Source organism: Ornithorhynchus anatinus, chromosome X2 (assembly GCF_004115215.2).
Source record: "Ornithorhynchus anatinus isolate Pmale09 chromosome X2, mOrnAna1.pri.v4, whole genome shotgun sequence".
Taxonomy (NCBI): domain Eukaryota; kingdom Metazoa; phylum Chordata; class Mammalia; order Monotremata; family Ornithorhynchidae; genus Ornithorhynchus; species Ornithorhynchus anatinus.
The window spans coordinates 9840186-9867475 of NC_041750.1; the positions used below are offsets into that span (position 1 = coordinate 9840186).

The following is a 27290-nucleotide window of genomic DNA, read 5'->3' on the forward strand; positions in this document are numbered from 1 at the left end:
AGATGTGAAGCAGAAAGGCACTGGGTTTTATTTTGAGTTTTTCCTTTTTCACCCTAAACTTGGCACTACATAACTGCAGACTTTGTTCTGAAAATCTGGCAAGGAGGGCAAGAGAAGCAGGGTGGCCTAATGGATAGAGCATGGGCCTGGAGTCAGAAGGACCTGGGTTCTAATCCCCACTCCACTACTCATCTGCTCTGTGACCTTGAGCAAATCACTTGACTTTTCTGTGCCTCACTTACCTCATCTGTAAAATGGGAATTAAGGCTGTGAGCCCCATGTGGAACATGAACTGTGTCCAACCTGATTATCTTACATTTATCCCACTACTTAGTACAGTGCCTGGCACATAGTAAGCACTTAACAAGTACCATTAAAAAAAAGATCTCATCCTCGGGTTTATAATTTGGGGATCTGCCTCTTTTGCGTACTTTGGCACATTGGCTCTCAGCCATATGTTCTCTTTTCCTTTTCTCCTCCCTGCTCTCCCAAGGGGCTGAGGAAGTTGCCACCAGGAGGGAGGATGTGATTGGAAGGGCCCAAGAAAATCAAGTTCTCGCCCCATTCATTTCCGAATCTGCCAAGGTGATGAAGGGGTCGTGTCACAGGAGGCAGCATGGAGACATCTGAGCCTAGGCCAGTGTGGGTCTAGATTTGAACTCAAGTTTGGCTGCTGGGAGCAGTCAATCAATCAGTCCATGGTATTGAGCACTTGCTGGAGGGGAGCAAGAGTACAGTTGTCTTGGTAAACATGATCTCAGTCCTGTCTGTTCTGAGACTCGCTGTCCTGTTCAGGTTTATTGATAAGCTAACACTTTGGAAGCTGCATTTAGTTCAGACCTTGGGACTCCCCTTTTAAAAATGAAAATAGTGAGTGGAAGAGAAGTGGGTGTCAGGAAACTGGGCTGAATCCCAGTTCTGGGGCAGCAGTACCGTTTCAAAGAGCTTCTTGCTAATCAACCAGTCAGTGGTATTTATTGAGCACTACTGTGTGCAGAGGACTGTACTAAGTGCTTGGAAGTGTACAATATGACAGAAGTTGGTAGATATGTTCCCTGCCCATAATGAGCTAACAGTCTAGAGGGGGAGACAGAAATTAACAAAAATAAATTATGGATATGTACGTAAGTGCTGTGGGGTGGTGAAGTGCCTTGCCCAAGACAAGTGGCGGAGTTGGACTTAGAACCCAGGTCCTCTAACTACCAGGCCCGGCTCTTTCCGCTAGTCCATGCTGCTTCCCTGAGCTCTGGGGGCAGGGCAGAGAGAAGAAATTGAAAGTCAGCCTGCCAGGCTGTGGAACAGCCCTAAGTCTGGAATCTGGTCAGGTTGAAGCAAAGGGTGAGGAGATGAGAGCTTAGTCAGCGAAGGCTTTCTGGAGGAGATAGGATTTTAGAGAAATCAGAGAGGAGTCTGAAAAGGCTTTCCCCTTCTGCTCTTTCCCCGGTCAATCAATCAGTGTGATTTATTGAGTGCTTACTGTGTGCAGAGCACTGGAAAGAACAATGCAATAGAGTTGGTGGACATGATCCCCGCCCTCAGGGAGCTTGCAGTTTAGTGGGGGAGAGAGGTATTAAATTACAGATGGGGAAATGGCAGAGTACAAAAATATGGACATCCGTGCAGGGGGTATCAAAGTGCTTAGGGAATACAGACCCAGGTGCATAGATGACTCACAAGGGAGGGTGAATATGGTGGGGAGAAGAGGTTAGTCAGGGAAGGCTTCCTGGAGGAGATATGATTTTAGTAGATTCATTCAATCATATTTTATTAAGCACTGCAGAACACTATACTAAGTGCTTGGGAAAGTACAGTACAGCAATAAAGAGTGACAGTCCTTGCCCACAATGAGCTCACAGTCTAGATGGGGGGGAGACAGACATCAATACAAATAAACAGACATCAATATAAATAAAACATTTATTTTATTTATGGGGAGAGTGGTGGTCTGTCGGAAATGTAGTCTGTCCCCTTTCCAGTTCTCCCTTGCTAAGCTCCCTGGCCAAGATTCAGGTTGTTTTTGCTGCTTTGGGAGCCTCTGCAGAGCGTGAGATTCTGTGCAGAAATCCCTCTGGAATAACATCTGTGTCACCAAGAGGCAGAGTGAGGGGAGGAGCCATCGTGGTTATTGTCCAAGCGCAGTGTGTGATTCAGCTGATGGAAATGTGGGTGGTGTGGGGGGATGCTGGAATGTTTCTCAGCTTGGGGGGATGCTGGAATGTTTCTCAGCTTGTTTGGAGGTTTGGCGGTGGCTTTTCCCCTCAGCCCCTGCTTGTAATCGGTCTTCTGGCCGGTCTTCTGAAGGTTCCTTTCCTCTGTCTCATATGGGCTCATTCATGAGTTAGGTGCCCCTTTGGGGCAGGGAGGAGAGAATTCTGGGAGAGTCTGAGAAAGAGCCAGGGACTCTTGTTGGGAGCATTTTAGAACTCCTGTCCTCCAATTGATCAATAAATGGCATTTATTGATTGCTTACTGTGTGCAGAGCACTTGAGAGTGCAGTACAACAGAGTTGGTAGACATGGTCCCTGCCCACAAGGAGCTTACGGACTACACGAGAGACAGGCAATAAAATTGATTACATATAAGGGAAGGAGCGAAGTATAAAGAAATGGAAATAAGCGCTCTGGGAGTGGGGTGAGTATCAAAGTTCTTTGGGTTTATGGACCCAAGTTCATAGGCAGTGCAGAAGGGAGGAAGCAAAGGGTGAGGAGATGAGAGCTTAGGGAAGGCTTTCTGGAGGAGATAGGAATTTAGGAGGACTCTGAATATGGGGAGAGTGGCAGTCTATCAGATATGAAGGGGAATGAAGCACCAGGCCCAGGGAGAATGAAGGTGAGGGGTCAATGGTGAGACAGATGCGATAGAATTGCAGAGAGTTGGTTGGCAAAGTGAACAGGCTGGGTTGCAGGAGAAGCAGCATGGCCTAGTGGAAAGATCCTAGGCCTGGGAGTCATAGGACCTGGCTTCTAATTCTGGCTCCATCACTTATCTGCTGTGTGACCTCGGGCAAGTCACATCACTTTTCTGTGCCTATTACCTCATCTGTAAAATGGGAATTAAGACCGTGAACTCCACATGGGACATGGATTGCGTCCACCCTGATTAACTTGTATCTACCCCAGCACTTAATACAGTGCCTGGCACGCAGTGAGCACTGAACAAATACCATTAAAAAAAAATCGGTGAGATAGGAGGGGGAGAGCCGATTGAGTGAATTGTGTTGCGCTTTTCTAAGTGCTTAGTACAATGCACTGCACCCATTGGGTGCTAAGAAAAGACTATTACTAGTTCTCAGCATAGAGCAAGGGCCAAATAGTAGAACCCCAGCTGATTCCTGTTTGCCTTTGAGGAACTGTAATATAAAATTACAGGATGGGAGTGGTGATTTACCTAAGTTATCTCAGAGTGTTGTAGCGGAAAATCTCCCTCAAGAATGTGGAAGACTGGGGACCTCAAGATTATATTAACCTCCACCAGCTTGGGTAAGAGGAGCATCCTGGCTTATGTCAGGAAGTAGACTGTCCTTTTGGGGGGTTTCTGCCAAGGGATCCCGGGGATATAAACCTAACTTGCCACTGGGTTATAATAGAACAAGAAACTCCTAAGGGAAGTATGATTCCAGCTGCTGCACATCCATAACCTTACCCTCTGCTGGGGGAAGTAGCAGAGCAGCTCCAGAGTTTTGGCCCCTCCTATGAGAAATGGCGTTTCCAACTCTACATGTTGTATTTGGGGTTCTGAGCTCTGTCCCTAAGGGAACCCCATCCCATGCCGAAGGCAGTGTGGGGTGGACAGGGAGGGACTTGGATGCAGGGTGAACAGCAGCAACTGGTCCCAGATTTCACCGTGGGCTTTGGGAAACTTCTCTGCTGAGATAGTCTGCAGATTTCGACCAATCTCACAGCATGCGACCAGACCAAAAAGGAGAAAATTTCCTTTCCATATGACAGTTTCCTTTCGGGCCTGCAGTTTCCCCTCCCCTCTGACAAAGGGATCAGCCTGCTGGTGTCCAGCCCCCTCTTCCTGTTGTGGCAGATCCTCCTTGGGATTTGGGAACTTGCGGTGCCTAGCACAGTGCTCTCTCGAGGTAGGAGCAAGAGTTGTGACTCCAATGGCCTCTGTGCTCCCAGCTTGCTCTGAGCAGCTGAAACAGCTGATTCTGCCAGGAAACTCCTGGGATTTGTGTCGCCTGGCTGTACTAGGGGGCCAGATAAGAACCTCTCCCTTGTTTTCCTTTCTCCTTTCATTTGCTGTGAGCTGGAGACTAATGCTCTGCAGCTGGTGTGGGGTCTATTTCCCTGGGGGAGGGAGAGCCATCAGGGGGATGGGGTTGGGGTGGGGGGTGGAGGGAATGGAATCCAAGGCTGACATGATGTGCTTTCTGAACAGGGACCCGTGGGGGTGGGGGGGAAGAGAAAGAGAGAGAGAGAGAGAGAGTGTGTGTGTGTGTGTGTGTGTGTGTACACAGTTTCAGTTTCTGGGAAATGAGGCCCGGAATTTTAGATGAGAAGAATTGAGTCTCACTTCCAGGGGTGAGGAGGAGTGAGAAACCTCTTTCTCTCCCTTCCCAAAGCCTCATCAGGCTGGGGATTTGAATGACAGCCATTACCCCCAATCCCAAAACACCTTCTTACGGGGGGGGGGGGGGGGGGTGTTTGAGCTGAGACCTCTGGCAGAGTGTCAGTGCTGTGCCTGTGACTCACCCTTCAAGCATGATCCAAAGCTGGTCCTCTGCTGCCTGAGCTTTTCCCATTGGGGTTGAATGCCCCGTTCTCAATTGCAGCATCCTCTCCCTGCCAATTGACATCGCAGGGCCCGCTGCCCTGGGGTGGGAGGGTAGAAGATAGCCCAACTGGTGGCCCCTGCCCACATGACCTCTGTCTCAGAAGCTGCAGGCACCAGGGTGATGCATGGCAGACAACCCTGACAAAAGTTTGAGCATCAGACGCTTCCCACCTGGCACCTGCCAGGCTCCACAACCAGCCCCAAAGTCTCAGTCAATCCCCTTTCCCCTCTCCATCCACCTTGCCCCAAGTTGGGGTCATGCTCAGTTTTAAGGCACTGCTGGGGCCTGCCTGTGGCCTGAATTGAATGAAGCCAGGAGCCAGACAGGAAGGAGGTGGCCTGAACTGGGGTGAAGGGGGAGGAGGACAGGACAGGCCTGGATCCTGCTGTTGTTGATTCCCGGCCGGCTTTTTAATTTCATCACCCCTTGTTTGGATTGAGAATGTTTTCAGCCTCTCCTTTTCCTCTGCCAGAGAAGGAGAGCCCCATAGCTCCTTGGTGAAGGGAGACAGGCGGAGCTGAGGCCCCTTTCATGAGGAAGCAGAAGGGTGGTGGGAGAAGGCTTACCCCTGATTTTAAGTAAACTGCCTTTGCCTGAATGCCGTGTGGGCTGTAATAGACTTCCCCACTGTCTGGTCCGGCGCCCAGCAGCTCCTGGGGCTTTGCAGACATGATCTCATTCATCCTTCTCACCACAGCCCAATGAGGGGGCAGGGATTACCCTCCCTGTGGGGAAACTGAGGCGCAGAGAGGGGAGGGACTAGTCTAAGGGCAGGCAGTACTCAGAACTGGAGACCTTTCTCCGAGACCTGAAACCCACATCTCTTTTGGTCTTTCCATCAAGGGGGTCTGGCCAGCCCGGCAGACAGGTGGGGGCCACCGGACTGTCAAATTAGCATGGGTCCCCCACTACCACGCCCCCCTTCCCCATTTTACCTATCCTAGAAAAGCAGCATGGCCTAGTGGTTAGAGCATGGGCCTGGAAGTCAGAAGGACCTGGGCTCTAATCCTGGCTTGGTGACTTGTCTGCTGTGTGACCTTGGGCAAGTCACTTCACTTCTCTGTGCCTCAGTTACCTCATCTGTAAAATGGGGGTTAAGACTGAACCCCATGTGGGACAGGGACTGTGTCCAACCCGATTTGCTTGCATCTCCCCCAGCCCTTAGTACAATGCTTGGCATATAGTAAGGGCTTAACAAATACTACAATTTTTATTATTATTACCATTTCCTCTACCCACCTGGGCCCTGGATTCAGTGAATGTCAGCATTGTTCTGCAGCAGACTTCCCAGGTTCAAATACGGGCAGTCAGGGATGCCCCTGACTCTTCATTTAGCTTCCTGCCCTAGAGCCTGGCATGGGTGCGGGCTGGGGCCGGGTGGTCCGTGACCCTCTTTGCCTCACCCCTCAGGCCTCCTGGGCCCAGGAGAGTCCAGGGCCCCGAAGAAGCACGGGAGCTGCATGCGAGTCGTGGGACCAGCTCCTGGTAGTCCCACTCTCCCAGTGCTGAATGGAATTTTGGTTGCCACGAAGTTGTGGGGGAATCGATCCCTCAGAGCCGGGGGACGGGTTTCGAATCCAGCTTTCTTTATTTCTCTCCTTTCCAGGACAGTGGCAGCTGAAGTGAGGAAGCAGGTGTCCCGGGAGTATGGCGGCTCCCCACAGCTCTCCAAGAAGCGCAGTGGTTCCCAGCAGTCGGTCAGTATCCCGGGCAGCTGGGCGGTCAAAAGATTAGGCTAGTGTGGGCTGTATGGGAGCATTGCCCTGATTTCTCCCAGGGGGCCCAGAAATAGGAGGACCCTCCACATCCAGATGCTTCATTGGAGGCAGTTTCACTTACACTAAAGTGGCTGCAGAATGTGTCTCTCTGTCTCTCTCTCTGTCTATCTCTCCATTTCTTTCTCTGTCTATGTCTCTCTTTATCTCCCTCTCTGTCTATCTCTGTGTCTGTCAATCAGTGGTATTTTTTGAGCACTTTTTGTGTGCAGAGCACTGCTCTAAGTGCTTGGGAGAGTAAAATTCAACAGAGTTGGTAGGCATGTTCCCTGCTCACAACGAGCTTACCGTGTCTGAGTCTCTCTCTGTGTCTGTCACTCTGTGTTTCTGTCTCTGTCTTTCTCTCTCTCTCTCTCTGTCTCCCTCTGTGACTTTCTCTCTGCCTCATACTGCCCTTCTCCCTGTCGTTATGGCCTTTGGGCTCCAGCTGTCTTACTTTTTTTGTCCTCCCTTGTTAGTGTTTCACTGTAGTGGTAGAGATGGATGTGTAGGTGGGGACACCCATGCAAAGTTTATAGCAACCACAGTTATTACGAACTAACCATATAATGAATAGGGTGGCCATTATTTTCATTAACCACAGTTCATTGCATTTCTTTGAGGAGGTTCAAAGTACTTTCCGTACATTATCTCCCTCATTCTTGCCTCTGGGGAGTGCTCTTCCCACTTTACAGTGAGACACTGAGGTAGCAAGACATGAGAAGTGTCCTTTTCACCCACTCAGGCAGAAGCTGAGACAGGACTTAAATCCAGGACTTAACCTGCAACCCAGGGCTCTCTTCCCCAGCTAAACAGTGCTCCTGAACTACGTGCTTCGGCTAGTTTAGGGGGAAGAGAGGCCTGAAGTTCTGGATGCCTTTTAGTTAGGATGAGTTTTGAAAACCAAGCTGGAAACTGAAACCTGGTGGAAGTTTGGGGGTGGCTTGGAGGCTCTCCCCACCTTCCCCAGTTGTGTCAATGTCAACTGCCCAAGGAAACTGGGTGGCAGTACACTGTGCTTGACAAACAATAGGGGGACCCACACTTTGAAGGAATGGAAGGGGCTTGTCTCCTGCTGTTTCTTTGCTTACAGGAAGGGAAAATTGTGTTTATTCTCCTCTATGTTGCAGAGACAGGGTCAGGGCCAAGAGTTGGCAGGGAGAGGGGCCTGCATTTTTGACATATTTGCTAGTAGTTGCTTCAGAAGCTGCACATTTTTACTATTTTTTTTGTTTAGTTTGCCCTAGTCCTTTTCCCAGCCTGAGATGTCTACTTCCTTCTCTCCCTTCTTCTCCCCTCCTTTTCTCCTTGGAATAATCTCACCTACGACCCTTAAACTTCCCTGACCTCACCATGACCCCTCAATCCCCACCTTCCAATCAGCCCATCCCTGACCTCCCTTCCCAGCACCCTCCTCCTCCCCCTCCATCCAACCCTTCCCCACCTCTTATGCTGCCCCTTATCCCCCTCCCCCTGCTCTAGCCCCTGTCAGCTCACTCCCATCCAACCCCTCCCTGCTCCTCAGGCCATCTCCTCCCCAAGCACCTCCCCAACAGCCTCAGCCAAGGGCAGCCTGTGGAACCGTGCTCCATTAGGAAAAACTTCTCTTTGTCCTTGACCTGTTCCTGACTAGTCACTGCTCCTCCTCACCATCACTGAAATCTGGCTCTCTTTAGCTGTGACACAGTCTACCCTGCTGCTCTCTCTAGAAGGGGCTTCATTTTCTTCCACTCTCCCAGATTCACTGGGAAAGGGGGAGGAGTGGGCTTCCTTCTCATTCCCCAGTGCCACTTTTGTACCATCCCACCTCCATCATCCCTCTCTTTCCTTCCTTTGAAGCCCATATCCATCTCTACCACCCACTCCAGATACTAGTCACAGTCATCTACCACTCCCCAGAGCCCACCTTCTAACTTTTTGAACCATTTTGATCCTTTTCTCACATTCCTTCTCTCTTTCTCCGTGCCTGCATTTATCCCTAGGGACTTCCATATCCATACAGATCTTCCTGATGACTCTTCCTCTGCCGGCTTTCTATCATTCCTCAACTCCACTGACCTCTTGCTCCAACCCAACTCACACACTCACCAACTTGGACATACACTTGCTCTCATCATCTCCAGTCACTACACTATCTCTACCAACTCTGACCACAATCTCTTTACCTGCCTTCTGTACCACACATCTCCTCCCCACAAATCTGTTCTGTTCCCCCATTGAGACCTCCAATCTTTTGACCCCATCCAATTTTCTCAAGTCATCATGCCCCATTTAGCCTTCATACCCAAACTACCTTCCCTTGATGACCAAATTGATGCCCTCAACACCACCCTCTGCATTGAATTCAACTCTCTCACTCCCCTATCCCTTTGTCGATCTCACACCAGTAACCCACAGCCCTGGATCACCAACACAGACTGCTTTTTCAACTCCTGTGCATGAGCCACAGAGCACTGCTGGCAGAAATCTAAATAGCAGGCCAACCTCTTCTACCTCAAGTTCATCCTTGAATGCTTTAACTCTGCCCTCTCCTCTGCCTGGCAAAATTATTTCTCCATCCTCACTGACACCCATGCCCATTGACCTCACCAGTTATTCCAGTTGTTTAACTTCTCCTCAAACCCCCTGTCCCCCCGCCTCCCTCATCTCTTGCCTCTAATGACCTGGCTACCTACTTTATTGAGAAAATTGAAACTTTCAGACATCATCTCTCTAAAATCTCCCCTGCTCCTCTCCAGTCCCTCCCTCCTCCTGCCCCTCCTTCAACTCTTCCATCTTTCCCAGCAGTATCTCAGGAGTAGATCTCCTGCCTTCTCTCAAAATCCACCCTCTCCACCTTCGCATTCGACCCCATCCCTTCACACTTTATCAGAGGACTTGCCCCTGTCTTCTTCCTTCCCTGACCACCATCTTCAACTCTTTGCCCTCCAATGACTTCTTCCCCACTTCTTTCAAACATACACAAGTCTCCCCTATCCTTAAAAAAAACTTCCCCTGACCCCACAGCTCCTTCCAGTTATCGCCCTATCTCCCTCCTACCATTCCTCTCCAAAATCCTTGAGTGAGTTTTCTACACCCACTGTCTCAAGTTCCCCTCCTCCAGTTTTCTCCTTGACCCTCTCTAATCTGGCTTCCATCCCCTTCTCTCCACAGAGACTGCCCTTTCAGAGGTCATAAATTATCTCCTTCTTGTCTCCTTCTCCTTCCATCCTAATCCTCCTCAACCTCTCAGCTGTCTTTGACACTCCTGAACACCCCCTTTGCCTGGAAACATTATCCAACCTCGGCTTCACTGACACTGTCCTCTCCTGGTTCTCCTCCCGTCTCTCTGGCCGCCCATTCTCAGTCTCTTTCATGGGCTCCTCCTCTGCCTCCCACCCCCTAACTCGGGGGGGGGGGTCCCTCAAGTTTCAGTTCTGGGTCCCCTTCTATTCTCCATCTACACCCACTCCCTTGGAGAACTCATTCACTCCGGTGGCTTCAACTACCACCTCTATGCAGATGATTCCAAATCTACGTCTCCAGCCCTGATCTCTCTCCCTCTCAGCAATTTCACATTTCCACCTGCCTTCAAGACAACTCTAGTTGGATGTCCTGCCATCACCTCAAACTTAACATGTCTGAACAGAATTCCTTATCTTCCCACCCAAACCCTGTCTTCCCCCTGACTTTCCCATCACTGTAGACGGCACCACCATCCTTCCTGTCTCAAAAGCCCATGACTTTGGCATTATCCTTGACTCCTCTCTCTCTCATTTAACCCACAGATTCAATTCATCACTAAATCCTGTCAGTTCAACCTTTATAGCATCACTAGAATCTCCCCTTTCCTCTCCACTCAAACTGCTTACCACATTAACCTGAGCACTATCCTATCCCGCCTTGATTACTCTACCAGCCTCCTTGCTCACTTCCCTGCCTCCTGTCTCTCCCCTCTCCAATCCATACTTCACTGTGCTGCCCAGATAATTTTTTTTCAAAAATGTTCAGACCATTTCCCCTCTCCTCAAGAATCTCCAGTGGTTTCTCATACGCCTCCACAATACCTAGAAACTCCTTACCATTGGCTTTAAAGCAATCAATCACCTTGCTGCCTACCTCACCTTGCTGCTCTCCAACTACAACCTAGCCCCTCACTCTTGCTCCTTTAGTGCCAACCTACTCACTGTTCCTCAGTCTCATCTATCTTGCCACCGACCTCTCGCCCACATCCTGCCTCTGGCCTGGAACGCCCTCCCTCTTCATATCTGACAATTTCTCTCTCCATCTTCAAAGTCTTATTGAAGGCACATCTCCTCATCCAAAAGGCCTTCCCTGTCTAAACCTGCTTTTTCTTTTCTTCTGCTCCTTTCTGCGTCTCCCTTGCGCTTGGATTTGTACCCTTAATTCACCCTCTCTTAATCCTGCAGCACTTATGTACATATTCGTAATTTATTCCTATTAATGTCTGTCTCTCCCTCTAGACTGTAAGCTTGTTGTGGACAGGGAATGTGTCTGATATATTGTACTTTCCCAAGTGCCTAATACAATGCTCTGCACACAGTAAGCCCTCAGTAAATATGATTAATTTTCCCCTCTTTCTCTTCCTCACCCCTCCTTGCCCTCTCATCTCCCTCTTGCCACTCCCCCCTCCTCCCCTCCCTTTTTTATCTCCCCTCCTTTCTCAACCCTCCTCATCCCTATCCTTTCCCTTCTCTCCTGCCTCCTCTCCCCTCCTCTTTCCTTCCCCCTCCTCCTTGCTCCATTGCACAAGTAGCTATCTAACACTGTAATGAGTGTATGTGGCTCTGCAGCTGCTCTTCTCCTTTGGCTGGATATGTGACACACTCTTCAAGTTGGGTAGGAGTGAGGGGGGTGGGGGAAACCATCAGCTGTGGCTTTTTCTAAAATCAGAGGGATTTTTCATCAGCATGAAGCCCAACAGGAAAAGGCCAGTGAATCTTGAAAACCCAGCGGGTCGAGAAGTCTTTAAATGTCATCAAACCAGAGCTAGGGAGGAGAGAATCGGGAGGAGCTTGGGAGGCAGGCCCTGGACAAGCTGCTGGGGCATGAGGAGAGATGGGTCCGTCCCCCCCCACCCAACCAGCAGCCCCTCAAACTCTCCACATGGAGCCCAGGGAGGGAAAATTCTCAGGCATCAGTGGAGGAGGGAGGGAGGGAGGAAGAGAGTAAGTGAATGAGTGAGTGGCGGCAGCTTGTCCCACTGACAGTGTGGTTTCTCCCACTTCCTCTGAGTGGTTTTGGGTGTCTGCCCCACACTTCCTGTTGGTTGCTCCTCTGTAGAATGGTTCACAACCAGGGCTAAAATCACATGGGATTCACAGTGCCGTAGCCTTTTTGTTGTTGTTTTCACATGTCTATGGCTTTCCTTTCCAGGACGGGGCTGAGATCTGAGCCCTTGGCCAGAGTGGGAGAAATGGGAGGAGTGTCCTTTTCTATTCCATCAATCACCTCCTTTCCCCCATGATGATTTTGGTATTTGTTAAGCACTTATTATATGTCAAGCATCCTTCTAAGCACTGGAGTAGATGCAAGTAAATCAGGTGGGACACAGTCCCTGTCCTTCAGTCTAAGTAGGAGAAAGAACAGGTACCGAATCCCTTTTACAGCTAATGAAACAGAGACCCAGAGGAGTTAAGTGACCTGCCTAAGGTAACAGCAGGCAAATGGCAGAACCGGTACTAGAACCCAGGTCTGTGCTCTTTACACTAGGCCATGCTGCTTCCCATCTCTGTCTTTCTGAAAGGTGAGCAGAGTGATTTCTCAATCCTCCCACAACCCCTCTGTTACTTCCTGACGCGAGCTTCTGTATCTCCCTTCCCCCTTCAGTTCTGAAGTCTGCTACAAATGAATTAGTTTATCCTCTCCCGATTAGTCCTTCTGCCTCTCTCCCTGAGCAGGGGAGACCTCGGGAGGGTAGTTGAATTGCCGGTCTGCCCCACTTTGGTGTCTGGGGCCACTGAAGCATGGGGAGAGACAGAGAGGGGTCCCCTCAACGTAAAGGCCCTCCCCATCACCTCTTAAGTACCCAGTTGACATATTTCCCTCACAGCAGCATCCATCCACAGTGTTTGATCTCGCCCTGTCAAATCCTGTCAAAGTATGCAGAGTTCAGACTGTAAGCTCCTTATGGGCTGGGATGGTGTCTACCCACTCTTACCTTTCAAGTAAGGTTCGGGGCTATGCCTGGAAGGGAAAGGCCGGGGGGGTTAAAACTGGAACGAGAAGGATTCGGGGCCAAGCCTTTAAGGCAAAGGTCGGGGGCCCAAAACTGGAACAAGAAGGGTTTGGGGCCAGTCCAGGAGGCAGCATCGTCCTCTCCCAAGCGCTCAATGCAGTGCTCTGCACACAGTAAGTGCTCAATAGATACCATCGATGATACCAGGGTCTGGCCACCCTCCCTCTGAGGATGGAGGGCGAGGGGGGGTAACAAAGTTTTAGGGCCCAGGAGGAGTTTGGGGAACCAATTTGAGACGTAAACTCAGAAACAGCTTTCGCAGCACCCCAGCACCACACCGATTGATTCCAAACTTCCTAACCAGGAGCCAACACCGCCCTCTGCTGTTTAGTGCCGAGATTACATACTGTACCGGCGTTGTCCCGCATCTCGAGATTTTCCTACAGGTGTGAGTGCGGCCGAAAAAGGCCAATACGGGACCCCCCATTCCCCACCACACTGTGGAGGCACACCGAGGCTGTCCCTCTGTGTCAGCTCTCGGTGCCACCTGGCACTGTTTTCGCTCTGAACTATCCCACGCTCCCCCTGGGTTGAGATTGCAGTGTGGCCGGGGGCACCGCCGGAGCCCCCGAGAGCTCAGCCTCTCGGCCTTCCCCTCTCCCCCCAGGTCCCCCTGACAGAGGTGGTGGAGCCTGTGGACTTCGAGGACTTCCTGCTGACCCACCTCCCCGAATCTGAGTCCGACTCGTTCAGGGAGCTCGTGGAGTTTCCGGCCGATGATATAGAGCTGGTCCTGGAACCGCGGGAGTGCCGCACGACGGAGCCCCGAGTCCCCGAGGGAGGGTGAGTGTGTCCTCTGTGCCCACGGGGCCCGGTCTCCTCCCCCGTCCCATGGCTGACTCTCCATCCGTCTGTTTCTCCACAGGAAGCTGGATGCCCGGGCGGGCGACGCGGTGCAGATTTACACTGAAGACTGGGTCATCGTGCAGAGAAAGTAGGATTGCTAGAAGAGATCCGGGGTGGGGACAGGCTGAAGGGCAGTAGTAGCGGTAGCATTTATTAGACACCCTCTTGGTGCAATGCACCTTACTAAACGCTGGAGAAGTACAAAGCAAAGAAGTGACTCGTTCCCCGCTTATGCTCCAGTGGGGGAGAGAGACGTAAAAGCAGGCACTAATTGAATCGTCGAGGTAATCGAAAGTACAGTTGAATAAACTTATAGACAAAATACTGCATTCATATGTGCTAGAGGTGGATGATGGGCTTATACGATTTAGGCTGCTGGGAATTACTCGGGGGAGGCTTGGAGGAGGAGGAGGAGGAGGTGAGATTTCAGGGGGATTTTGAACGTGGGGAGAGCTGTGATCTGGTGGGTTTGGGGAATGAGGGAGTTCCAAGCTGGGGAACAGTCCGAGTGAGGGGAAAGAATCGGGAGAGCTGAGAGTGATGTAATAATAATTATTATTGTGGTATTTATGAAGCGCTTGCTATGTGCCAAGGACTTTCTAGGGGCTGGGGCAGATACAGAATCAGGTGGGACACAGCCCCTGTCCCACGCAGGGCTCAGAGGGGAACAGGAACGTCATCTCCCCTTTCTACAGATGGGGAAACTGAGGCCCAGAGATGTGAAGTGACCTGTTCAAAGTCACATGGCAAGCAAGTGGTAGAGCTAGGATTAGAACTCAGGTCTCCTGCCCCTCAGGTTCATGCTTTTTCCACCAAGTCACACAATTAGAAGGTTGGCTGAGAAGAAACGAAGAGAATGGGCTGGGTGATAGTGGGGTGAGAAAACAGAAAGGTAACGTTGGGGTTGTTGGTGGAAAGGTTTGAAGCCGACAGCGAGGAGTTTCTGTGTAATGTGGAGGGACACAGGAAGCCAGTGGAGGATTTTGAGGTGAAGAGAGGTACGGGCCAAGCGATGCTTCAGGGAGATGATCTGTGAAGCCACAGAAAGTATAGGTTGGAGACTGGGAGAACGGTGAGGAGATGGCTCAATAGCCTAGAGCCTGTACTGGTGGGGGAGGGTTGCAGTGTGGGCGGAGAGGAGGGGGTGGATCCAGGGGATGTGTAAGGCAACTCCAGCAGGGTTTGGCACTAGGCTGAATGGGAGAGTTGGAAGAAAGTGAGGTGTCGAGGATATATTGTGATCATTTTTATTGGCAGTTGATATTGGCTGCCAGACTCAGAATGCCAGTTTCCGCTTTAGGGCCGAGTGGGACGGTAATGCTGAGATGCCGTTTCTGCCAGCCTAGTTCCTGAAATGCTCTCGGATTGGGCTCTCCTGGCATGAGTGGGTTGGGCTGGTGGCTTTTGGGATGCGGTGGGACGAGTTCTCTTGCTAGAAGAGACTACTACTAATAATAATTGTGGTATCTGTTAAGCGCTTACTATGTACCAAGCACTGTACCAAACTCTGGGGTAGATACAAGGTAATCAGATCCCTCATGGGGCTCAAAGTCTAAGTAGTAGGGAGAGCAGGTATTGAATCCCCATTTTGCAGATGAGGGAACTGAGGCACAGAGAAGTGAAGTGACTTGCCCAAGGTCACACAGCAGGCAAATGTCAGAGCCCAGAATTAGAACCCAGGTCCTCTGGCTCTCAGGCCCATGCTCTTTCCACTAGGACTCTGTGCTTCTCACACTGCCAGTTGAGCACAACCCCCTTAGCATTTTCTTTGCACAGGTATCAACATCTGAGCACGGCATATAACCCCAGCACTGCCGAGAAACAGAGGGAGCGGCAGAAGGGGCTGGTTCGGCAGGTCTTCGAGTTGGATGAGGCCGGGGATGACCGGAGCAGCCAGGAGGACTCGGTGAGACCCGGGATTATTGATTCATTTATTTAGGTAGGATATTTGTTAAGCACTTAACTTTGTGTCAGGCACTGTTCTGAGAGCTGGGGTAGATAGAGAAGCAGCATGGCCTAGTGGTAAAAGCCTGGGTCTGGGAGTCAGGGGCCCAGGTTCTAATCCTGGCTCCGTCACATGCTTGCTGTGTGACCTTGGGCAAGTCACTTCTCTGTACCTCTTTTACCCCATCTGTAAAATGGGGATCAAGACTGGGAGCCCTGTGAGGGACAGAGACTACGTTCAACCCAATTATTTTGCATCTACCCCAGTACTAAGTACAGTGCCTGATACATAGTGAAAACTTAACAAATACTACTAAAAAAAAAAGGCAGTCAGGTCAGACAAAGTTCCTGCCCCATCTGGAGCTCCTGGCTATTCCCTGTGCAGGGTGGACACGCTGTCTCTTTCCTCTCTCCTTTCAGATTTTCTGATTAGGGTGGGGAATTTTTCCAGACGGGCTGTTGATGCTTTGCCACTCTCCCCGCTACCCGACAACCTCCCCCGAAGCCCCAGGGTCACCTCCACCCCTTGGTCTCCCTCCAGGATGATCTGAAACGCTGTTCGGCTTCCTTGGATGACACCCCCCGGGGTAGTTGGGCCTCCAACATCTTCGACCTGAAGAACTCGGCTGCCGACTCCCTGCTGCCCTCCCTGCTGGAACGCACGGCAGTGGAGGAGATCGACCGGCGCAACGAGGAGCTGCGCAAACAGAACCGGCACCGGGACCTTCTGGCCCTTTATCCTGCTCCCGACGATGTGAGCCAAGTCCGGGCAGTTCGTTGTCGTCATCCTCATAGTAGTCATAATAATGACATTATTATAATAATGGGCGATTTGGGAAGCGCTGACCACGTGCCAAGCACGGGATTAAGCGCCGGGGTCAGCTCGGCGAGATCAGTAGCTCGGACACCATCCCCGTCCCACGTGGGGCACACCGCCGAAGTAGGGGGGAGGGCAGATATGAATCCCCATTTTACATGGGTGGAAACTGAAGAGGCTTAGAGAAGTGAAGTGACTGGCTCAAGGTCATGCAGCAGGCGAGTGGCAGAGCCAGGATTAGAACCCAGGCCCTTGAACTCCCAGGCCCGGACTCTTTCCACTGGGCCACCCTGATTGAGGCAGGTTGCAAGGAGTGTGCGGAGTGGAAGAGAAGCAGAAAAGAGAGGGTTGGGGGTGGGAATCGTTGGGTGCAGTTGGGGATGGGTTCAGGGGATAGACTGCCTGAGCACTCCAGTAGCCCAGAGGTTGGGCCATGCTCAGGAGCCCCAGATTGCCAGGTTCATGCCTCTCTTGAGTCAGGACAAGTTCCCACCAAACCAAGCCCCTCTCCTCTATGTCTTGAGGGGAAAAGCCATACCTTGGCACCCAGTGGCTCTGCTCAGCTCTACCAACTTGGGGCGCAGGGCCCAGATCGCTAGGCTCCGTGGTGTGAGTGCCACCTTTCTGGGCCATTGGCAGGACGAGGCTGTGGAGCGCTGCAGCATGCCTGATCTTCCCAAGGAGCACTTTGGGCAGAGGATCCTGGTCAAGTGCCTGTCCCTCAAGTAAGTGTGATGTTCTCTCCCCACACCCACATTTTCCCTCTCCCCCCCACCCCCCGACAACCTTTGCCTTTGGGGGCAGAAGTTCCAAAATGCTTGGGCCACCCAGGGATCGAAACCCAATGTGTGCCAGAGCTTGACCAGCCCTTTGGTCGGTCTGTCCCCCACCAACCCTGGCTTTCCACCCATCAGGGACCTAGGTCCTACGACTTGCCCCGGCCCTCTCCCCCAGGGTCTGATTCCTGCCACTGGGCTGGTTTCTCTTGGCTTCTCCCCAATGAAGGCAGCAGGAAGACCAGTCTCAGGAAGCCATGGAGCCAGGCACCTCCAAATCTGGCTGGGAGAGGGAGGGTCAGTAAGAGGGGAAGCCAAACAGAGGGAAGAGTTGAGGGACCCACTGGTTTTTCCATCTGCCCCTTGCCCAGATTTGAGATTGAAATTGAGCCCGTCTTCGGGATCCTCGCCCTGTACGACATCAAAGAGAAGAAGAAGGTGGGTGCCCCTCTTGGCAGCCTGGAGCAGGCGGATCTGGTGGCCAAGAGGCTGTAAATGCTGCCTGAGGAATGCCCCACTGGGCAGTGGGCAATGCCAACCCTACCACTGTCCCCGCTCCGGGGATCTGGGGCCATGGATCTGGGATGGCCTCGAGGCAACTCTAGCCCCTCGCACGATTCCTCCTGCCCCGTAGATCTCAGAGAATTTCTACTTTGACCTGAACTCAGACTGCATGAAGGGGCTGCTCCGGACCCATATTGCTCACCCTGCCATCTCCACGTTGGCCCGCTCCGCCATCTTCTCCATCACTTATCCCTCCCCGGACATCTTCTTGGTCATCAAGGTGAGCCAGGCATCTGGCACCCTGCCACCCCAGAGCTGACAGCCGGAACAGTGGAGCCTGGCCCCAGCAGCAGGGCAACCTGCCAGTCCCTCTGCGTTCTAGATCGTGCCAGGCCAAAGCCCAAGTTTTGAGCAGGGTTCGGCCTGCACCTGCCTTTGCTGGCCAGAGAGCTATACATGTACAGTTGTTTTAGGGGGCAGCTGAAACGACCCAACCAAGCGGGCAAGCTCCAGGAAAGCATGGCCCCCACCCAGCCCACCCTTCTGGTTTGGGCTAGAACTGGCACGAGGCCAGGTGGACCAGTCCATCAATTTTCCACCAGCCCTTACTGGGCTGGGACCAGAGTACCTGGTCATGTGATTCCAGAAGAACTCTGCTGGGCCATAAGAAAGACTCCAGTTGTCAGAAACGTAGGTTGGGGTAGGGGGTTCATCCTTTGTGTAGTCTTAACCCATAGCTGAGGGACGGGAGGAAATTAGCCCTGATTTGGAAGGACTTGGATGCCGGCCCAGTGAGCTTCTCTAAATCTCCATCTGTCTGAAATTGTTTCGGTGAAGACCACACTCAGAGGAGTGGAGTCATTGACCTCCTGAGGTCCCTTCCAGCCCTCCCCTTGGGTTTGGGGATGGAGAGCTAACCTGGGAAGAAACCTGGGGAAGTCACCCCTTTTCCCTCTCTGCTCTCAGCTCGAAAAGGTCCTGCAGCAGGGTGATATTGGGGAGTGCTGTGAGCCCTACATGGTCATGAAGGAGACGGATGCTGCCAAGGTAGGTGCCAGGCTGGGGAAGAGAGAACCGTATCCTAGTGCTCACACTGTTTGTCTGCCCAAGAGCTGGGTCCTGTGTATGCTATCGCTACTCTGAGTCCAACCACAGCCCGGGGAAGTCCAGGGCACCCACAGGCCCCCGACTGCTCTTCAGAGAGGACCTGCTGTTTGGGATGGGGGTCCATTAGCAGAAAGCCGAAAACTAATTTTGACAGAAGTTTCTCTTGAACCAGGCCGGTTTTAGTCGGTAAGCGAGGTAAGGGGCCGTCTGACTTTGTTAAGATGGCGGCCGCTCTGGAGCAATATCAGAGGGGGTGGGGGCAGTGCCGAAGCTGACGAGCAGTCACGGGGTGCCTGGCCCCTCTGGCACTGCACCTGCTTGACCGCCATCTTGGGGAGATTTCTCAGTCCCAAATTGAGAAATGCCCCTCAAATGCAATGCCAGAGGGGAGAATGGGAGCATCGTGGGTGTGGCATTGGAGGTGACGGGGTGGGGGGGATGGCAAGATGTCTGAAGGGCAGGGGCGGCAGCGGCATGGCCTGCTGACAGAGGGGGACAAGGGCAGAGAGAACGCTTCCCCGCTTGCCCTAGCCAGGTCCAGAGGGATCTACCAGCCTGGCAGAGAGGACAGTCCCTGGACTGTGGCCCCAGGCTCCCTTTCTGGAGAGGAGAATGGCCTCCCAGGCCCCCAGGTTCCAGACATGAGAAAGGGGATACTCTATCCCATTCCCACCCCAGTGATGCCACGATCTCCCAGGTGATGTCATCGCTCCCATGCAGGGCTTCCCAGGAGGCCTAGGTTGGTTTCTAGCATGGGCCAAGATTGGGAGTGGGGAAGGGACAGGCCCCTGGGGGGTGGCACTCTAGCTCCTCTTCCCTCCTGCTGATTCAAGGCCAGATGGTCCTGGTTTTCTGCCCTGGAGCTGTTTGGGCCCGCAGAAATAATCTGTGCAGAAGTCAAGTCCCCACAGTCCTGTCCTGACAGAGGGGGTGATGCTCTGAGTTTCTGCCTCCCTCTGATTTGGGCTGAATCAGCCCCACGTGAAATGGGAGCAAAAGAAACCCCAATCACCCTGGCCCCGTTCGGTAGTCTGGGCCAATTCTGGACAGGGGTGGCCTCTGTCAGCTCAGGATTCAACTGGAAGCGGCACTTTTCCACAGACTGGGGCATTTCTTGCACGGGTGATGCGATGTAATGGTGTCATGCAGAACATGGGGATTGGCGAATTAGCACCCCTTGTTTCGGGCAGCCAAAATCCGGAAGCTGGCCCCGCCCCCGAGGGAATCATGGAGCTGGAGGAGGCTGGGGAGGGGAACATGCGTATTTGTGTGAGGTTATTAAATCTTGCTGCGATTGGCTGAATTCAGAGGTGGAAGGAGCATTCCTTTACAAGTGGATTTGGGGGTTTTGGGGGCAGAACAAGGAGAAGTTGGAGAAGCTGCGGAACACCGCGGAGCAGTTTTGTAGCCGTCTGGGTCGGTACCGAATGCCTTTTGCCTGGACGGCCATCCACCTGGTGAACATCGTCAGCAGTGCCAGCTCCCTAGAGAGGGACTCCTCTGACTCAGAGAGCGGTGCGTGCCCCTCGTCACGGGGGGTGGGAAGGGCAGCCAGACAGGCATCCTGAGGGGGTGGGGGAACTGAGACAGCCCCAAGCAGCCCGTCAGTTGGCTGGCGTGCCATCGGTCAACTTGTCTCCTCTGCCTGCCTCCCTCCCTGGTCCAGAGCGCAAGGGTACTTGGAATGAGCGGAAAAGGAAGACATTTGACCGGGTGAGCGTCGGGGAGGACTCATGCAGCTTCTCCAGCTTCCGCCCAGCCACTTTGACTGTCACCAATTTCTTCAAACAGGTATCGGCCACAACCCGGCAGCCAGGTCCAGGACCAAAATCCCTTCCCTGATGTGTAGGGGTGGGAGGGGAGTAAAACCACTTCTAGGAGAAGCAGTGTGACCTAGTGGAAAGAACAAAGGCCTGAGACTAATGGGACCTGGGTTTTAATCCCGGCTCTGCTACTTGTCTGCTGTGTGACCTAGGACAAGTCACTCATTTTCCTGTGCCTCAGTTATCTCATGTGTAAAATTAGGAATTATGACTGAGAGCCTAGCTGAAGATTTATTATAAATTATTTATTCACATTAATGTCTGTTTCCCCCTCCAGACTGTGAGCTTATTATGGGCAGGGAACATGTCTGCTAATTATAATAATAATGACGATGAGGGCATTTGTTAAGCGCTTACTATGTGCCAAGCACTGTTCTCAGCACTGAGGTAGATACAAGGTGATGAGGTAATGAGACTGTGGGGCTCACAGTCTTAATCCCCATTTTACAGATGAGGTAACTGAGACACAAAGAAGTGAAGTGACTTACCTAAAGTCACACAGCTGATAAGTGGCAGATCCGGGATTAGAACCCATGACCTCTGACTCCCAAGCCCGTGCTCTAGCTACTAAGTCACGCTCCTTCTCTAATTCTGTTGTATTCTCCCATCTGCTCAAAACAGTGCTCTGTGCATAGTAAGCACTTAATAAATACCATTGATCATAATTGACAGGGACTGTGCCCTAGCTGATTATCTTGTATCCAGCACTTAACAAATGCCATTTAAACAAAAGGAGGGAGTCCAAGGAGAAGCTGCCGGTGACTTTGTTTTCCTTTCTCTCTCTCTCCTCCTTGTTCGCTAGCTCTCTCTCTCGCTCTCTCTGTGGCTCTGGCTTCGCCTGGGCCCTGGGTTGGGCCTTTTAGCAGAGGAAAGAGTGCTGCCCGCATTTCAGAGGAGGTACCCCAAGCTCAGAGAAGTGAAGAGACTGGTTTGGCATCAGTCAGGCAGGAGAAGGGAGCCCAATTCAAGGGGGCCACCTCAGAACCTCCCATCCGTTCCCTGCCCCCCCCCCTTCCCTCCATCCTCTTGGCTCCCTGCATGGTGCTGGGCAGACAGAGTCTCATGCTTTTATGCGTTTGATTCCTCGTTGCAGGAAGGGGACCGGCTGAGTGATGAAGACCTGTACAAGTTCCTGGTGGACATGCGGAGGCCCTCCTCAGTTCTCCGGAGGCTGAGGCCTGTCACGGGTAACTCCAACTACTCATCCCTGCCTCCTCAGGCGCCTTCAGGAAGGGGCAGATTCCCCGTTGCCCCAGTGGACTCCTTGTGGACAGGGAATGTGTCTACCAACCTTTTTCTAGTGTACTCTCCCAAGTGCTTAGTGTAGTGCTCTGCACACAGTAAGTGCTCAATAAATACCATTGAGTGATTAGACTGGGGCTCTTGTCCAACCCCAGAGGACCCAGAGTTAGGCCTGAGCTGTTGAGACCCCTGGGCCCTGGAGTTCGAGAGGGTCCACTCTGGGCCCCTCCTGTAGGCCCTCTGTGTGAGAGTCTCCACTCATAGTGTGTTCTCTTTCCAGCCCAGCTGAAGATTGACATCTCGCCAGCCCCAGAGAGCCCCCACTTCTGCCTCTCCCCCGAGCTCCACCACGTGAAGCCCTATCCTGACCCCCGGGTCCGCCCCACTAAGGAAATCCTGGAGTTCCCTGCCAGAGAGGTCTACGTCCCTCACACCACCTACCGGTAGGCATCAAATACCAGCCTGATTCCCAGTGGCAGGCTGGAGCAGGTCCCAGTGGCCCCCTTTGTTCTGGGCTGTATTGATCCCCGTCATCCCCAAATCAGTCGTGAAAGCGGGTCCCCCAGGTCTGAATCCAGAATTGGGCCTTCCTCACCAAGGTCGCTGGGCTCCCATCCCTGAGGCTCTGGATCTTGGGCTGAGAACTTGTGAACAGACAGGCGCATCCTGCTCTGAGAAGCGGGAAGGGTGTTGACCACCTCCCTGATTGATTGATTGATTGATTGATTGATGGGTCAATTAGTCGCTCTGTGCAGATAGAAAGCCCCGGCCACGGGATTCAAAACAAAAACCCACAGGTGACAAAGTGATGTAAAATCATTTAATGGCAGAACCCATGAAGATGGCAGCAACAGTGTCCCAGCCAAGGTAGATCAAACCGGCAGTCTGTCTGACCAGCCCCTTGCCCTGCCATCCCAGCTGTTCAGACAAGGAGCCCTATGACTGTGTCTTCGGGAAAGCTTGCTATTACTTGCCACAGAAGCTGTTGTTTATGGTGACAGGCTTTCTGGGACAACCTCTTATCCAGGCCGGGACCGCTCCAGTGGCTGAGTCTCATGCTGGGCTTGAAGGGTTCCCAGCTCCTTGTTAATGCTGAGGGCTCCCTTATGCCCACACTTCATCCGGCCTCGTCATCTCGCTGTTCCACTCAGACGCTTCAGCCCCCCTCCCCGGAGAAAGAGGATGGGAGTTGGGCCACGGTCTCCTGCTACCAGAGAACATCCCTACCCCGGGCACCAGCCCTCCTTTCCCTAATAGCCGAGGAGCTGGCATCAGCCCCACCATCTTTGCCTAGAGGGCAGCAGGTCTGCCAAAGCGGGAGGAAATAGGAGGCAGCCACTGCCTCGGTTGAATTCTGGTCTCTGGGAGCCCCAGTGAACTGCCACGTGATGGCTAGGCTTCCATCGAGGTTATGCTTGCCCTCTGCTGGTGCTGCCTTGTTCCTCCTGTTCTTGTCTGGGATCACAGGCCTCAGTGGCCTCAACTCTGTGATCTCACGATGGGAGTCCCAAGGTTTGTAGCCTGCAAATGAAAGGGATTAGAGAATGGTTAGGACAAGCCACAGACAAACCCAGAAGTTCAAGAAGCCAAGGATTTCTCCAAGTCTGAGGAGCGTACCAGATCATACAGTGTGGGCCAGAGAACCAGATCCGGTGTGCTCCCGATCCCCGGGGACCTGTGATTGCTGGGGCCTGGTCTGCATTTCTCCAAGGGGATGTAGGGCCCGAGATCATGGCCTGCTGGGCTACATATCTTTGGGGAACCATAATATCTCAGGTGCGTAGGTGCGTAGCATGTTTCCAGGCAGCAGATATGCCAGCCTACCAAGATGCCCAAGGTGGGCAGGTGGGCACTGAGAGCACATCTTCTTGGGTTGGGCAAAGCCAGACTTTGCACTGGGCAGGAGCTGAAGCTCCTGACAGCAGCTGCTAATAATAATAATAATTGGGGTATTTGTTAAGCACTTACTATGTGCCAAGCACTGTACTAAGTGCTGGAGTAGATACATGATAATCAGGTCCCATGAGGGACTCAGAGTCTAAGTAGGTGGGAGAACAGGTATTGAATCTCCATTTTGAAGGAACTGAGGCACCGAGGAGTTAAATGACTCGTCCTAGGTCATACCACAGATGAGTAGCAGAGATGGGATTAGAACCCAGATCCTCTGACTCCCAGGCCTGGGCTCTTTCCACTAGGCCATGCTGATATGCCCTTTTTGTACAGAGCCTGATTTTTGGAAATGCATTTTGATCCTGGTTTCTCGGGTATGGAAAGGAGTGAGAAGCAACATGGTCTAGTAGAAAGAGCATGGATTTGGGAGTCAGAGGACCTGGGTTTAATCCTGGCTCTGCAACTTGTCTGTTGTGTGACTTTGTCACTTAATAATAATAATAATGATGGTATTTAAGCGCTTACTATGTGCCAAGCACTTTTCTAAGTCCTGGGATAGATCCAAGGGTATCAGGTTGTCCCACGTGGGGCTCACAACCTTAGTCCCCGTTTTACAGATGAGGTAACTGAGGCACAGAGAAGTGAAGTGACTTTCCCAAAGTCACACAGCCGACAAGTGGCAGAGCTGGCATTAGAACCCACAACCTCTGGCTCCCAAGCCTGTGCTCTTTCCACTAAGCCACGCTGCTTCTTAACGTCTCTGTGTCTCAGTTACCTCATCTGTAAAATGGGGATTCAATCCTACTCCCTCCTGTTTAGAGTGTGAGCCCCATGTGGGACAGGGACTGTGTCCAATTTGGTCATCTTGTTTCTATCCCAGCACTTAGTACAGTGCTTTGTGCATAGTAAATGCTTAGCAAGTACCATAAAACAAACAAACACCAAAAAGCTTGGACTCAGTGAGCAGAGGTGCTGCTGAGGTGCTGACCCTAACTTTCATCCTAGTTCCTGCCCTTCTTTCCTCAGAGGGGACTAGGAAAGCCAGAGGAGAAAGCCTGAGGCCTTTGCAGAACGATGGGACCCTGCTTCTTGCTCTCTTAGACACCTTCTCCCCCCCCCCCCACCTCCCACATCACCGTCCCTTTGAGTGACCAGATATCTTCCCCGGTCCTCATCAAGGCTCAGACCTCGGGCCCCCGGAACCCTAAGGCCTGGTCTTTCCCACCTGCCCCCCACCCCCCATCAGCCTCATCACTTGCCTGCCATGGATCCGGGACAATCGCTGCCTCTGCTGAGCCATTTGTTGCTGTTGCAGTTGGACCACGCCCATCAGAGACCAGACAATTCGGCTTTGCTCATCGACACGTTCCTGCAGGGGAGCAGGGGGAATGGGTCTCATCTCTGGTCCCCGACCCATCCCTCTGCCCGACTCATCCATCTCTCTCCCTCTCTCTGAATCTGTAGACTGTCTTATGGGGCACTCTGCTCAGAACCGATTTGGGCTCCTTCATACTCTTCATGGCGGCTGAGAGATTGTTTCCCACCCCGCTACTTTTTAGAAGGTTGATTGGCCGCTCTTGGGAAGGGGAGAGAGTTGCCCAAGCCCCACTGGTGGCCGGCAACATCCAGGGGAGGGTCAGTGATGGCTGGATGGAGGGAGATGTTATGGGCTGAAGTCCTCACTGCTTCTCTCCGCCGTGCCCCACCCCCACCCCCCAAAGAGTTTTGGGGCCATTTACCTTCAGAGCTTCCAGGTCCTCTCTGGGTCTCCCCGTCCCAGGTCTGGCCAGGGTCTCCTCTAGCTGCTTCACTCGACTTTGCAAGGCCTGCTGCCCTTCGAGCATCTCTCGGATGGAGGCCACGATCCCCACAGACTGTAGCTGCAGTTCCTCCTCGTCTGCCTGGCAAGGTGGAAGCAAAGCGGGGTTGAGAGGTTGGGAAGGCCAAGAGGTGGCCCATACCCGCTGACAGCTCTTCAAATCTCTGCTGCTGCTGCTGCTGCTAAATGCTGATGAAGAGTTGGAGTGGGGGGCCCGGTGGGCCGCTTGGGAACTGGTCAATAGTGACTTTAGATTGGAAACCCCCTGGCCCTTCCCCTCTCCAGACTCCTTCTCCCTAGCAAGGATGTGGCAGCTTTGAGCAGCGGTTGGGTTGCTGGGGCGTGGCCCGCTCGATTCCTCCCTGCTGCCGACAGAGGCAGAAAGTAAGTTTCTGGAATCTGAGAGGACTGGGGTGGGACGAGAAGGGCAGTGTGGAGCCTGGGGGTGGGGTGCGCACCCTTGCCCCCCGGGTGCTGCATTTTCCAGATGCCGATCGAAGGCGCCGCGAATAAGAGGGAAGGAGAAAAAGCAGAGCCCCGCCCTTCCCCTCTCACTTGCCCTCCCCCCTAAGTCTCTGAGAGACTGTCCCCCTACCTGGATCCCTTCCAGGGCTTGCTCTAGCTTCTGCTTCTGCTCCTTGACCTGCTGGGTGTCCTGCTCCAGGAGAGCCAGGGTCTGCTCGTAGAGGTTCAGGCTCCGGCCCACTTCTTCCATCTGCGTGTCGGTGCTCTTGTAGATGCTGCTGAGCGCCTGGCTAAACTGCAGGACCCCGTGGAGCAGGATGCTAACCTCATCCTCCAGAGCCAGCTCCCGAGGCTCCTGCCCTGGCTTCCAGGGGGGCAAGGGCAGGGCCAAGCCAGGTGCCACCAGGAGGCAGAGAAGGAGCGAGAGCATCTCTCTAGTGGGCAGGAGGGAAAGGAGGCCCAGTGCGGTGGAGCTGGCTTATATAAAGGGCAGCTGAGCTGGCTCGGGCAGCGGGGAGGAGAGCACTGGGCTTTGGGCGATCACTGGCAAGAGTTCTGGCCTTTTATGTCTCTAGGGGCATGGCCCCACCCTCATCACACACAGCTGTTTCTTGCCCTTTTTCTTTTCCCTTGCCTGCTGGGCCCAGCTCCAGCCTCCTGGCCCACCTCCCCACCCCCCACCCCCACCCCAGGTCAATCTTTAACCCAGGCATCCAAAAAAGGAGAGCAGCTGGCCAACCCTGGATTGGGCAGTGCCGACCTTGCCCCTGCACCTCTCCGCAACCTTGCGTTGTGCAAGCCGGACGTGGGGTGAGGGGAATTGCAACAGAAAGCTGGCAAGGGAGTTGCTCCCGGACAAGGGACTTTGTGCCCCCTCTCCTCTGGGAGGGGAGGAGGCAGGGCTCCCCAAGGGCCTGTGGGTGGCAGGCGCGGGGCCTCTTGCAACCAGCTGACTCGACATCATGCTGTACTGAAGTCACCCTGCTGGTGCTGCTGACACTCACGGCAGGCTAGAGGCATGCCAGCCAGAGCAGAACCCCCTCTCTGCCTACACATCCCCAGCCCTCATCTTGCTCTTTCAATTCTTGGGCCTCTCCCGAGTCCTGTTGTGCCCTGGGCTAAGGTGAACCGAGGAGCAAGAGCTCCGAGAACCCAGGCCTCCTAGGGACCATCCCTTGATTCTGCCCTATGAGGGAGATGGTGTGGAACGTCACCTTTAACATGGCAGTGTGAATCCCCAACCCTGCCACCACCGTCTGATAGCCTCCAAGGCAGCTGCAAA

General features: G+C 52.9%; 2 protein-coding genes across 15 annotated transcripts in view; one reads left to right on the top strand and one right to left on the bottom strand.

The window, feature by feature from the left end:
• The window catches only part of DOCK6 (dedicator of cytokinesis 6), a 76516-nt gene that overhangs the window by 12822 nt on the left and 36404 nt on the right, over nt 1-27290 (top strand). For all 14 annotated transcript variants that reach the window (XR_005659558.1, XM_029052583.2, XM_029052581.2 and 11 more), the window contains exons 2-14: nt 6390-6480; nt 13383-13558; nt 13641-13709; nt 15398-15527; nt 16107-16319; nt 17022-17107; nt 17530-17596; nt 17793-17942; nt 18629-18709; nt 20128-20284; nt 20436-20560; nt 21686-21779; nt 22115-22277. Coding sequence is in view for 13 of the 14 variants with exons in the window: in XM_029052583.2 (XP_028908416.1) it covers nt 6390-6480; nt 13383-13558; nt 13641-13709; nt 15398-15527; nt 16107-16319; nt 17022-17107; nt 17530-17596; nt 17793-17942; nt 18629-18709; nt 20128-20284; nt 20436-20560; nt 21686-21779; nt 22115-22277 (1602 nt within the window). In the remaining variant the exon portion in view is untranslated. The remainder of the gene's footprint in view (nt 1-6389; nt 6481-13382; nt 13559-13640; nt 13710-15397; nt 15528-16106; nt 16320-17021; nt 17108-17529; nt 17597-17792; nt 17943-18628; nt 18710-20127; nt 20285-20435; nt 20561-21685; nt 21780-22114; nt 22278-27290) is intronic.
• On the bottom strand, nt 22633-26524 carry ANGPTL8 (angiopoietin like 8). The gene is made up of 4 exons (XM_007669826.3): nt 26139-26524; nt 25464-25625; nt 24984-25093; nt 22633-23355 (listed from the first exon to the last, which is right to left on the bottom strand). Exons 1-4 carry the CDS (start codon nt 26436-26438, stop codon nt 23328-23330), a joined length of 600 nt encoding a protein of 199 aa, XP_007668016.1. The 5' UTR covers nt 26439-26524; the 3' UTR covers nt 22633-23327.

What these genes read in the sequence shown, in the direction of transcription:
- ANGPTL8 (XM_007669826.3), bottom strand. Translation starts at nt 26,438, where the DNA reads ATGCTCTCGCTCCTTCTCTGCCTCCTGGTGGCACCTGGCTTGGCCCTG. An exon ending in AAGCCCTGGAAGGGATCCAG is followed by an intron (nt 25,626 to 26,138) that starts GTAGGGGGACAG and finishes CCACCTTGCCAG; the next exon opens with GCAGACGAGGAGGAACTGCA. An exon ending in TTGTCCCGGATCCATGGCAG is followed by an intron (nt 23,356 to 24,983) that starts GCAAGTGATGAG and finishes TTTCATTTGCAG; the next exon opens with GCTACAAACCTTGGGACTCC.